This window comes from Bos taurus, chromosome 25 (assembly GCF_002263795.3).
Source record: "Bos taurus isolate L1 Dominette 01449 registration number 42190680 breed Hereford chromosome 25, ARS-UCD2.0, whole genome shotgun sequence".
In the NCBI taxonomy this organism is placed as follows: domain Eukaryota; kingdom Metazoa; phylum Chordata; class Mammalia; order Artiodactyla; family Bovidae; genus Bos; species Bos taurus.
This window is the reverse complement of record NC_037352.1, coordinates 8539524-8552949: the sequence shown is the minus strand read 5'-3', so window position 1 is coordinate 8552949 and position 13426 is coordinate 8539524. Positions and strand designations below refer to the sequence as shown.

The following is a 13426-nucleotide window of genomic DNA, read 5'->3' as shown; positions in this document are numbered from 1 at the left end:
ACCCAACTCGAGGACAGGCGCTCTGATTTGGGAAGCCGGTGACAGCCTTGCCCTGAAGGCACATTGCTTTGGCAGGTGGTAGACGGGTCTGTAAGCTCTGATGCTGTGGGACACCCAGGGCAGAGACGTCCTCTGGGCTTTGGTTTTCCCTCCTGAAAAATCAAAAGGTTGCAGTACATGATCTAGCAACATCTTGGATAAGGTTAGTTTGTTAAATTCAGCAGTAATGAAGAAGGGGGGTTTGCTGTGTCATGTTAACCTTGTCCTGTTTTTGAGGTTGTTAGTAGGCAAACTGTTTGCCCTGTTTCCTTTCCGCTGTTTCTCCCTTTCTCCACCCTCTCTCCCTCCTTCGAGAAGACTCTTGAGAGTCCCTTGGACTGCAAGGAGATCCAACCAGTCCATCCTAAAGGAGATCAGTCCTGAGTGTTCATTGGAAGGACTGATGTTGAAGCTGAAACTCTAATACTTTGGCCACCTGATGCGAAGAGCTGATTCATTTGAAAAGACCCTGATGCTGGGAAAGATTGAGGGAGGGAGGAGAAGGGGACAACAGAGGATGAGATGGTTGGATGGCATCTTTGACTCAGTGGAGATGAGTTTGAGTCAACTCCAGGAGTTGGTGATGGACAGGGAGGTCTGGCATGCCGTGGTCCATGGGGTTGCAAAGAATCGGACACAACTGAATGACTGAACTGAACTGAACTCCCTCCTCCTCTTTCTCCCCTCCTCCTTTCCTTCCCTCCTGGTTTGCTCCCTTCCTTCTTCTTTCTTTCTCTTTCCCCTCTCATGACCTCCTTTTCTCCCTCGCTCTCATCTCTGAGTCTCCTTTTGTAAGTCTGTCTCCCTCTTTTCACTCTCTCCCTCTCTGTCTTAATCACTTTCTCCTCCTCTGTCTCTCTCCCTCACTCTTTGCTGTTCTTTCCTGTCTTCTTCTCTCCCTGTCTTCCCATTTTCCTTGGTGCCTGCTTCCATCTGTATTTTTCCCCTCCCTTGTTTTCTCCCTCCTTCTCTGCCTCTCTCTGTCTCAATCTTACAATACTGCTCAGAATGTTCTCAGTTAAAAAATAAATAGTCACCATCCGTCTTTTTTACCCAATTCACAGTGAATATTACTGGAAGAATTAATCAACACAAATTAAACTGACAGCAGCAAAAAGCACACAGGGTGAAATTTGTTATTGACTGCAAATCCAGAAATGACTCAAATCTTCTTGGCCAACTTTGCCTCTCTGTGCAATTTTGACCCAGGAGAATTGGACTTGATGGCCACCATCCCCATTAAAGAAAGCTCAAGATGGCAGAAGTTATAAATTAGTAAAATGTCTTACGGTCCAAACACTGATCAATTAATCAAATCCTTGTAAAATTGCAACACAAAGGAATTGATCCCAGTGAAAATAGTTTCCAAAAAAAAAAAATTGGAAATAATTCAACTATGTTACGCGAGGCATTGATCTAGGAATTAAATTAGCTTAATGGAGTTTGCTCTGAAAAATGCTTCCTTAGTGAAAAGGCATCAGGGTTGGTATAATTCTGACTTCAAAGTTTGTACACATAAACTTCAAAACGTGACTCTGGGTCATTTTCCTAAAATCTATTTCAGACCATCCCATGCTGATGGCAGGTACAGTCTCTGTATGTATGGAGTGTCCCTTGCCCAAGCAGACACTTCCAAAGGCTGTCGTGTATCAAGGGTACCTCTTCTTGGGCCCGTGAATGTGCCTCACCCACCAGTAGCACTGAGTCTGGATGCTTTGATGGTGATCTGCACACCATGGCTTCTCTGCTCACTGATGTCACCCCTGCCCCAGCCATCCCCTGGATTTGTACCAGGAGACACAATTTCTAAAACACCTTCACTCCCATTTTCATCCATCCAGTATCCAAGGGAATCAACCCTGCATATTCATTGGAAGGACTGATGCTGAAGCTCTAATACTTTGGTCACCTGATGCAAAGAGCTGACTCATTGGAAAAGACCCTGATGCTGGGAAAGATTGAGGGGAGGAGGAGAAGGGGACACCAGAGGATGAGATGGTTGGATGGCATCATTGACTCAATGGACATGAGTTTGAGCAAACTTGGGGAGATGGTGAAGGACAGGGAGGCCTGGCGTGCTGTGGTCCATGGGGTCATAAAGATTTATACACAACTGAGCGACTAAACAAGAACTATCCAGCCCCATGAAAGAGCTGCTATTACCCTATCTTACAGATGAGAAAACCAAAGCTCAGAGAGATCCCATGACTGGCTCTCATCCGTAGCGCTGGCCGAGGTAGACCCGAACCCCATCCACTGTCCCACATTCTTCCTGCTGACCTGCCTGAACTGCTGACTGCCATGCTTCTCTTCCTAACAAGGCTTTGATGAGCTCCCCCACCCCAAAATACAACCAGTTGTCATCCAAGAGATGCTCAAGTCTCACTAATGCTTTGCACTAGACCTCCAAAACATACACGCACACAACACACATACACACATGTTCTGGTTCCATTAATTCATCAGAAGAAGTCAGTGTCTAAGTTAAAGACTTCTTGAATGTTAATGAATGAATAATTAACTTTAACTGTATAATTAGCCTTTAAATGTGCTGAGATCCCCCCCAGAGAGCCTCTGAAGACATGCCCAAGGAGATGATGAGCTAAAACCGGAAACTTTTGATGAGGAAATGTCAAGCCCCTTGACGATACAAGCCCCTTTCCCCAAAGGAGCCATGCGGTGACTGGAGGCCACAGTCTCCCCCTTTGCAAGGGGAAGTCTGCTTGGCCAGCAGACAGTCTTAGGGCAAGGAGTGAACATTCAGGCCATCGTGTAGCTACAAGAGAGACCCGCTGAAGTAACAGGGTCAGATCTACACACTGGAGAAAGCTGCAGCCGCTCCGCAAAGCTGTCAAAACTGCGGCAGGAAGCCGCTGGGTTAAAGTAGCTTGGGACACACGTGAGAGTCCTCCTTTGCTCTTTGCAGATTTGCAGAGAGGAGGACTTGTTTCCCCTTCTCGTTCGGAATCACTGTCATTTTTAATCATTTGCTTTCCTTGAGGACCGTGGGTGATGGGAAGAGGATGACAGCACCCACGCGGCCTCGGTGATGCCTGGCGGAGGGTGGGGATGTCACACAGCCAGCACCGCACAGCGTGACTTTTCAGGCGCTCTTGTGTTCCAGCCCTCGCCCTGGCGAGCCGAGGTGTCAGCTCATTTGTCACAAATGTTTGGAGAAGAGCTCACCCTTCTGTAGGGAGCAGAGGTGGGCCTGGCAGGCATTCTGTCCCCATCATGGTTCTCAGACGGGATCTGTGAGCCTCCCCCGCCCCTAAGTGGGAGAAGCACTGAGCCAGTGACAGCCGTGTGGATCGGCAGGAGCTGGGATGGCAGGGCCGTAGACGTCTCTGCTTTAAAAGCAGAAGAGAGGCTTCCCTGGTAGCTTGGTGGTAAAGAATCCGCCTGCCAACGCAGGAGACACAGGTTTGATCCCTTGTCCGGGAAGATCCCACATCCTGCGGAACAACTAAGCCCGTGCATGACTACTGAGTCTGCGCTCTAGAGCCGGGAGCCGCAACTTCTGAGCCCACGTGCCGCCACTGCTGAAACCCGCATGCCCTAGCGCCTGTGCTCTGCAACGAGAGAAGCCACTGCGATGAGAAACCCGTGCACCGCAGCAAAACGTAGCTCCCACTCGCCGGAACTAGAGCAAAGCCTGCGCAGCAACAAAGACCCACCACAAAAATGAGTAAATGAGTACATTAAGAAAAGAAGAAAAAAGGCAAGAGAAGAAAACACCAAGCAGAAAAACATCACCGGCTCCTCCCTGTGAGGGCTGGGGCTTCCAGCCACGGCTCTGAGTTCTGAGGGGTTCTTCGTCCAGTGCCCGCTTCCAATGTCCGTGTTGTTTCATCCCCAGAGCTGCCAGTTACCACAGTGAAGCCTAATGTGCCTTTCTCTCACCCACCATCACAGTGCCAATCCCCCCAGCGTTTTGGGTCTCAGGTGAGCTTCTCTTTCTGACGCTCCACCCTCAACAAGAAGCTATGGCCATCTATGCCTAAACGACTCCCAAACAAGTAGGGTTAAGATGTGTTGAAGGCAAGAGATGTCTCCTCTGGAGGTGACACCAGACCATACATGGCTGAGCATCTCCTGGGAAAGAGACAGACGAAACTGAACAACCCACCAGATCTTTTAAAACCCCGATGGCTCTGATCTGATCCTTTCCCTTTTTTCATCACGGTGGGCCTCACATCGAGCTGTAACCCCAGCCTGAATTTCGTAAGAGGCAGAGCTGCTTCTGTTTACTCCATGGTCTGTGGATAACATGGTCCCGGTGGTTATGTCTGTGGCCTTTGTCGTCACGCGGTGTTAAGCCCAAGTGCCATCTGACACTTACATAAGCTGTCCTGCCATGTCCCTCACTTTACCTCTCAGGGCTTCCATTTCCTCGTTCCACAGGGATGGCAGGTGTGCATCCAACTTTATTCAGTTAGAAGAAGTAAGTGAAACAAGATAATGTCTATAAAGTATTCAGGACTGGGTTTGTCCTGCACAGTGCATGAATGTTATAAGCCCCTCTGCTGGAAAATCTGAATGCAGAGGGATCCATCAGTGCAGGCCCGGCACACACATCTCCTTACATAACCTCCCTTTATTCCCAGTGGCCCTTGGAGGGCAGCTCGCATCTGCCCCGCTTTACAGGGAGAAGAAGGAGGCTGAGAAACACAGGGGCCTTGTTCAAAGGCTTTGACCACAAAGCCTGAGCTGGAAGACGTCAGCGAGTTTTACATCTTTTCTTTTTAACAATGGGAACATTTTTCCTTCAAAGGCACAGGTCTCTGAGTCGGAGCCAGGAGAGGCAAGGCCCTGGCCTCCCCCGCCCACTGGGAGCCGCTTCTGTAGCCCCCAACCTCGTGTGGCCATTTATACTGGAATATGATTTAATGAAAAGAAATAAAATGGACACCTCGGGTCCTCAGTTGCACTAACTACATGTGAAATGCTCGATAGTCATAGCACAGATATGGAGTATTTCCATCACTGTAGAAAGTTCTAGACAGTGCTGCTATAGACAGTGTGCGTGTAGTAAGTCCCCTACGTACAATTGAGTTCCATTCCAAGAGTGCATTCATAAGTCCAATTTGTTCCTGAATCCAACAGAGTTAGCTTAGGTGCCCGACTAACACAGTCAGCTATATTGTACTGTACTATAATAAGTTTATATTACATTCATGCAAATAATACATTAAAAAACAGGCATAAAAAATAGAGAAAGCATTTTTAATGTTACAGTACAGTACCTTGTAAAGTACAGTAGTTTAGTACAACAGGGCTGGCATACAGGGGCTGGCATGGAGCGAACAGGCAAGAAGAGTCACTGACTGGAGGGGAGAAAGGAGGTGAGAGATGGGAAAGCTGAAGGATATTCAGCAAGAGGAGATGGAGGGTAAGCCGTGATTTCACTCGCGCTTAACATTGATGGAATGCATATTAGCATCTTTGAAAGTTCGTAACTTGAAGGTTCCTTTGTAGGGAACTTCCTGTACAAAGTTTGGTAATTCTGCTGGTGAGCTTCAGGCAGGCTTTCATTGTTGTTCAGTCACTAAGCTGTGTCCCACTCTTTGTGACCCCGTGGACTGCAGCATGCCAGGTCTCCCTGCCCCTCACCATCCCCCATAGTTCACCCAAGTTCATGTCCATTGAGTCGGTGATGCCATCCAACCATCTCATCTTCTGCTCCCCCTTTCTCCTCCTGCCTTCATTCTTTCCCAGCATCAGGGTCTTTTCCAATGTGTCAGCTCTTCCCATCAGGTGTCCAAAATATTGGAGGTTCAGCTTCAGCATCAGTCCTTCCAGTGAATATTCAGGGTTGATTTCCCTTAGAACTGACTGGTTTGATCTCCTTGCTGTCCAGGGGACTCTCAGGTTTTCTCCAGCACTACAATTCCTTAGCCTCTCGCAATCTCATCTGCTCATAAACAACACAAGAAAATAAAATAATTAATAATAATAAATCTCCGTACTGGGCATTTGTGAGGCCCCACTGGGACAATGCATGTAAAATAACTGTGCACTTCTGTCGAGCATTGTACAAACAATGGCCATGTCTATCGGGGGCACTGTGTAAGCCCTCAGATGTTCTTGAACATGCAGGTATCTGTGACCAATGCACTTAGACTCCAGCTGTCTAGAATCCTCCATGAGGGACAGAAATCAAAGTCACGTAGCCCTGTGGCTCCCTTCACCTGTTGTCCTCACTTTGGTTCTGACGTGGCCCTGAGACCGCAGAGAGTCTTCCTGGCCATACCCCTCTAAGGGTACCGGTGCCAGTCCACCCAGAGGTGCCCACGTGTGATCACTTTGCTCAGAATTAACTGTGTCTTTTGCAGGTGTCCTCCCTCTGACTTGATGATATCTTACTTTTGCAAGCTTCGTTTTCCAAGTAAACTTCCCCTTTTTCTTTGCGCTTATCCAGCTGTTTTTTGCTCAGCTCAAGACTTGTCATGAAATATGGTAATGATTTGCAGAAATCTGTGCCTCTCCATAAAATACAAATTTAAACTGCTCTTGGACAGCTCTCATACAGGGGCCAGGTACAAATTTAATTTCCATTCCAGAAATGTATCAGCATGTGGTGGGTTAGCAGGATGGGGAGGACTTTCACCCCATGAATACCAACAAATGGCCTTCACATATGAATACCCTTGTACACACCTAGGCGTTTGTTTGTGTTTGGTTTTTGAGGAATTGAGGTGAAAGAGATGGGTGAGTCTTAGAAAGTTTCAATAAAACCCAGGTTCTTAGCATCCCTATGGCAACATAAAGCGTTGGAGTTGCAAGCATTCCACCTTCATTAAGACGATACATGCCATCCATTTGTCCCAAAGACCCCAGGACACATGTTATCCTAAGTCTCAGTTTCCCTATTTGGACTGACAGAGATGACTCAGGTTTCAGAATTATAGAATTCCATAGTTCCACAATGTCAACCTCATCTCACAGATGACAAACCAGCAGTGCAAAAGAAGGAAGTGACTTTCCTGAGGTGATGCCGTCATCCAAATGTAGACAAAGAACATAGATCCCTTCCATCTGTTCCTCCATGGCTCCTGTCACATGCCCTCCTGCCATCATGCACAAATCAACCTTTAACAACTACATCCCCCACCCCCACAACATCCATGGGTCTCAGAGAAACCTGTATGCAGGTCAAGAAGCAACAGTTAGAACTGGACATGGAACAATAGACTGGCTCAAAATTGGGAAACGAGTACATCATTCTTGGATGTACTGGGTTGGATGAAGGACAAGCTGGAATCAAGATTGCCAGGAGAAATATCAATAACCTCAGATACACAGATGACACCACCCTTATGATAGAAAGTAAAGAGGAACTAAAGAGCCTCTTGATAAAGGTGAAAGAGGAGAGTGAAAAAGTTGGCTTAAATCTCAACATTCAAAAAACTAAGATCATGGCACCTGGTTCCATCAATTCATGGCAAATATATGGGGAAACAATGGAAACAGAGGCAGAGTTTATTTTCTTGGGAGTCACTCTGTCACTCAGATGGTGACTGCAGCCATGAAATTAAAAGACACATGCTCCTTGGAAGAAAAGCCATGACAAAACTAGATAGCATATTAAAAAGCAAAAACATTACTTTTCTGACAAAGGTCCCTGTAGTCAAAGCTATGGTTTTCCCAGTAGTCATGTGTGGATGTGAGCGTTGGCCATATGGTCCATGTTCTGGACCAAAAAGAAGGCTGAGCAGTGAAGAATTGATGCTTTCAAACTGTGGTGTTGGTGGACTCTTGAGATTGAGTCCCTTGGACTGCAAGGAGATCAAACCAGTCAATCCTAAAGGAAATCCACCCTGAATATTCATTGGAAGGACTGATCCTGAAGCTGAAGCTCCAATACTCTGGCCACCTGATGGGAGAAGCCAACTCATTAGAAAAGACTCTGATGCTGGGAAAGATTGAGGGCAGGAGGAGAAGGGGGCAACAGAGGATGAGATGTTTGAATGACATCATTGACTCAATGGACATGAGTTTGAGCAAACTCTGGACGATGGTGGACAGGGAAGCCTGGCATGCTGCAGTCCATGGGGTCACAAAGAGTCGGACACAACTGAGCGACTGAACCACAGTAGCATTGCTGGCTCTCCAGAAAGGCTCTTTCCTCTTGGTTTGTCAGTTGCGTTCATCATCACCATTGACAACACCCGGTTTTTCCCACTCTTCCACTTGGATCATCTGATGCCCTTTTAATGGTCTCAGAGAATAAAGCTGAGTCGCCATCCCTACAGCCCTGAGATGAAAGCTTCAGAGTCTGTTGGCGAGACACGTCCTGTAGTTTGGCCCCATCTCTAGCCATTAAAGAAACAAAAAAATTAAAATGAAGAACATAGCTGTAAACCTTCCAAATAGTTTTGTTCCCACAGGGAGCCCTTCAGCAGTTGTCTCTGGAAGGAGGCAGCATTTTACATGCTCTCTCTGCCACTTTCATTTTTCTTTGCTTCACTGTTTTATGTCTTCTTGTTAAGGAGAGAAGGGCAGTAAAGCTGAAAAAGTGTCAGGAAGTTGAGCACTCCTCAACTGACTTTTCTTATTACTTTAGAGTTTATACTTCTGTCCCTGTTTTCAAGGGTGGTTGATCATTTCAGCCTTCTTTTTTTTTTTTTTAACTTTACAGTATTGTATTGGTTTTGCCATATATCAACATGAATCCGCCTTCTTAAATAACTTAAAAAATAGGAAGCAACATACATGCCCACTAATAGGTATGTAGGTCATGAATTAGGCGCAGCCTTGTCTTTGAACCCCTTCATGAATCACAGCCTTGTCATGGTGAAGGGGCTTGTGTAACCCAAAGAAGCCATAAGCCATGCCATGAAGGGCCACCCAAGATGGATGGGTCACAGTGAAGTTCAGTTCAGTTCAGTCGCTCAGTCTTGTCCGACTCTTTGCGACCCTATGGACCATACATAGCACGCTGAGTCTCCCTGTCTATCACCAACTCCCAGAGTTTACCCAAACTCATGTCCATTGACTCGGTGATGCCATCCAACCATCTCATCCTCTGTTGTCCCCTTCTCCTGCCTTCAATCTTTCCCAGCATCAGGGTTTCTTCAAACGAGTCAGTTCTTCGCATCAGGTGGCCAAAGTATTGGAGTTTCAGCTTCAACATCAGTCCTTCCGCTGTGAAAAGTTCTGACAAAATGTGGTCCACAACAAAATCTAGACAGGGTATTGAAAAGCAGAGACATCACTTGGCCAACAAAGGTCCATGTGGTCAAAGCTATGGTTTTTCCAGTAGTCATGTACAAATGTGAGAGTTGGTCCATAAACAGGGCTGGATACCAAAGAATTGATGCTTTTGAATTGTGGTGTTGGAGAAGACCCTTGAGAGTCCTTGGACAGCAAGGAGATCAAACCAGTCCATCCTAAAGGAAATCAACCCTGAATATTCACTGGAAGGGCTGATGCTGAAGCTCCAATACTCTGGCCACCTGATGCAAAGAGCCAACTCATTGGAAAAGACCCTGATGCTGGGAAAGATCAAAGGCAAAAGAAGAGGCCGGCAGAGGATGAGATGGTTAGATAGCACTGAGTCCATAGACTCAATGGACATAAATTTGAGCAATCTGCGGGAGACAGTGGAGGACAGAGGAGCCTGGCGTGCTGCAGTCCGTAGGGTCAGAAAGAGCCGTATGCGACTTAGCAACTAAACAGCAGCAATGATATCTTTGAGAGGGTTACTGGATGCTTGCTTTTTAGAGGGTGCTGACTGGGAGAGGTGAACAGAATTTTGAGATGATGGTGATGTTTTCTTTCTTGATCTGTGTGATGATTTCAAGGATGTACACGTATGTAAAAATTTATCTAGTGCTTTATTTCATATAAGTTATACCTCAATAAAAATAAATGTACCAAAAAATTAAAAAGAGTGCTCTGTTTACTGACATGGAAGCACATTCACTATGTGTGGGATGAAATAAGAAAAGAAAGCCATCAGTAAGATGGTTTGCATGGCATCATTATATTTTGGATATTGAAACAGTGTTGGCAAACTAATGTCCCATGGGCCAGGCTATTTCATGTAAATAACCTTTTATCGGGACAGAGTTGAACTCCTTCATTTATGTGTTATCGATGGCTGCTCCCATACTATGCATAATTTCCTAGGATTTTGATAACAAAGCATCACAAACTGAGAAGCTTAAGCAATAGGAATTTTTTTGTCTCGTATTTCTGGAGGCTGGAAGGTCAAGATCAAGGTTGTCCATAGGGCTGTGGCCCCTCTGAAGGCACCAGAAGGGTCTTCTGGCCTCTGGTGGTTCCTAGGCTTGTGGCAGCATAACTCCCACCTTCCCTTGACAGTCTCCCTGTGAGCACGTCTGTGTCCAGATTCCTTCTTTTTACTTTTTAAAAACTTTTTATTTTGTACTGGGATCTAACCAATTAACGACATTGTAATAGTTTCAGGTGGATAGCCAGGGACTCAGCCATACATATACATGTATCTGTTCTCCCCTGGGTGTTCATTGGAAGGACTGATGCTGAAGCTGAAGCTCCAATACTTTGGCCAACGAGTTGACTCATTGGAAAAGACCCTGATGCTGGGAGGGATTGGGGGCAGGAGGAGAAGGGGGTGACAGAGGATGAGATGGCTGGATGGCATCACTGACTCGATGGACATGAGTTTGGGTAAACTCCGGGAGTTGGTGATGGACAGGGAGGCCTGGCATGCTGCAATTCATGGGGTCGCAAAGAATCGGACACAACTGAGCAACTGAACTGACTGAACTGATTCTCCCCTGGTGGCTCAGATGGTAAAGAATCCGCCCTCAATGCAGGGTTCAGATCCCTGCATTGGGAAGAGCCCCTGGAGAAGGGAATGACAACCCACTCCAGTGTTCTTTCCTGGGAAATCCTGTGAGCAGAGGAACCTGGTGGGCTACGGTCCATGGGGTTGCAAAAAGTCCAACACAACTGAACCTCTAACACACATTCTTCCCCAAACTCCCCTCCCATCCAGGCTGCCACGTAACATGGAGCAGAGTTCCCTGTGCTATACTGTAGGTCCTTGTTGGCTATTCACTTAAAATAGAGCAGTGTGTACATACACATTCCAAACTCCCTGACTATCCCTTCTCCCCATTCTTCCCCCTGGCAACATAAGTTCATTCTCTCCAAATTCCTTCTTTTTATCAGGACACCAGTGGTATTGGGTTAGGAGCCCACCTTGCTCCAGTATGACCTTGCCTTAATTAATCACATCTGCAATGACCCCATCTCCAAATAAGCTCGTATTCAGAGATACTTGAGCTTAGGACTTCAACATATGAATTTTGAGAAAGCACAATTCAGCCTGTAACATGCTACACCAGCAGAGTTGAGTAGTTGCATCAGAGACTAAGCCTAAACTATTTATTATAGTGTCTTTACAAAAGAAGTTACCAGCCCCTGTTTTCAAAGATGTGTGTATGTGTGTGTGTATATACAAATGCATACAAAATTTGGAAGTTTGTTCGCAAATACATAAACAGAGGTTGCCTCTGAGTTACAGAATTATAGGCAATTTTAACTGTACTCAATATTTTCTACATTATTTTGGCTTCTAAAAATTATGATATAATAATATTTGTAATACAAATGAATAGTAAACATATCTCTTTGGACAGGAAAGGACATCATTCCTGTTTAGTCTCTCTGCTTCCTACACGCAGCCACCGAAGTCTCCTGTCCGTTAATGGTTTGTTTTGTTCCAACGCAAACCTCTCTAAATAGGCCACAGTTCTACACTGTTGGGAGTGCTGATGGCAAACACTTAGCGACCAGCAAACTCAACTGTTTACTCACTTGGGCATAAGGATTCTTCATGTCTTTATTTAGCTGCCTCTTGTAACTCAGGGAGAAAAGGTTTTGGCTTTTATCTCCTCATTAAAAATAGATCCTTTTATGATGACGGGACAGAGCAGTGATGAGTCATCTCCTGGATGATAGGGAAGTGTGCGATGCTGGATCAGGCCTCAGGAGATGGGCCCCAAGACGGTACCTCGCCATTGCCTTGACTCCCTGGCTTCTTGTCGTTGCAGGAAACTGGATGCTTTCATCTACGACGCTGCCGTCTTGAATTACAAGGCTGGGAGGGACGAAGGCTGCAAGCTGGTGACCATTGGGAGTGGGTACATCTTTGCTACCACTGGTTACGGGATCGCCCTCCAGAAGGGTTCACCGTGGAAGAGGCAGATTGACCTGGCCCTGCTCCAGTTTGTGGGTGATGGTAAGACTCTGGTTGACTTCCCCTACTTCTGGGGGACTGGAGACCCTCACACTCTCTGCTTCCTAACTGGCTTTCCAGTGGATCTTTGGGTAATGACTTAACTCACTGTAAATATTTACTGAGTGCTGACCACATGGTACCATGGTTCTTTAGGTTGCTTATAATGGAAACCAATTACAGACAGCTAAGTCAATTAAAAGGAGTTTATTTTAAGGATACAGAAGTGTCTATCTCAGTGAATTTAGGAAAGAGTTGAGCAAATAGGTTCAGAGGGAAAAACAGGAACCAGGGCAGACCTGGGGCCTCAGCAGCAGTAATTCATGGGTCCTCTCTCTGAAGGAGTGCTTCTCAGTGTGGAGCAGGGATTTCATCCCCTGGGGGATATTTGGCTGCATCTGGAGATATTTTTGATTGTCATGACAAGGAGGTTATTTGATACCAGCATTTGGTGGGTAGAGGCCAGGGGTGAGGGTGCTGGCATATTTCAATGCCCAGGACAGCCCCACCCACCACCCCCCCCCCCGCAAAAAAAAAAATCTCAAAACACAGAATTATCTGACCCCAAGCATACAGTAAAGAATCTGCCTGCAACACAGGGGACCCAGGTTCAATCCCTGGGTCGGAAAGATCCCCTGGAGGAGGACATGGCGACCCACTCTATTCTTCTTGCCTGGAGAGTCCCATGGACAGAGGAGCCTGGTGAACTATAGTCCATGGGGTCACAAAGGGTTGGACACAACTGAGCAGCTTTGACTTTCACATGTTTATAGTATCAGGGTTGAGGGGGAAAGCTCTGCTCTAGAGCACTTCTTGTTCAGTTGCTAAGTCTCTGAACGCAGTCACGCCCAGTGTCTGACTCTTTGAGACCCAGTGGACTACAGTACACCAGGCTCCCCTGTCCATCACTGTTTCTAGAGCAGTGACATCACACAACTAGGCTGTAATAAGTCCCAGTCTCTATTTTCCGAATTCTAAATTTCAAATTCCAGAGGAATGATTCCTGATCGATTTTGGGTCAAAGGCTCTTTCCTGGACCCCTCAGGAGTGAATAAAGGGTAGGGTTACATTGTCCTAACACGACAGCTCCTACTGTCTTCCTATGGGCAGATGAAGGACAGGTGATTGCTATACAGTGAAGAGTTAGTAGAAACC

General features: G+C 46.3%; 1 protein-coding gene across 2 annotated transcripts in view; it reads left to right on the top strand.

The window, feature by feature from the left end:
- Window positions 1-13426, top strand: part of GRIN2A (glutamate ionotropic receptor NMDA type subunit 2A) — a 449565-nt gene that overhangs the window by 383952 nt on the left and 52187 nt on the right. For both annotated transcript variants that reach the window (XR_009492825.1, XM_059881544.1), the window contains exon 11: window positions 12087-12274. Coding sequence is in view for 1 of the 2 variants with exons in the window: in XM_059881544.1 (XP_059737527.1) it covers window positions 12087-12274 (188 nt within the window). In the remaining variant the exon portion in view is untranslated. The remainder of the gene's footprint in view (window positions 1-12086; window positions 12275-13426) is intronic.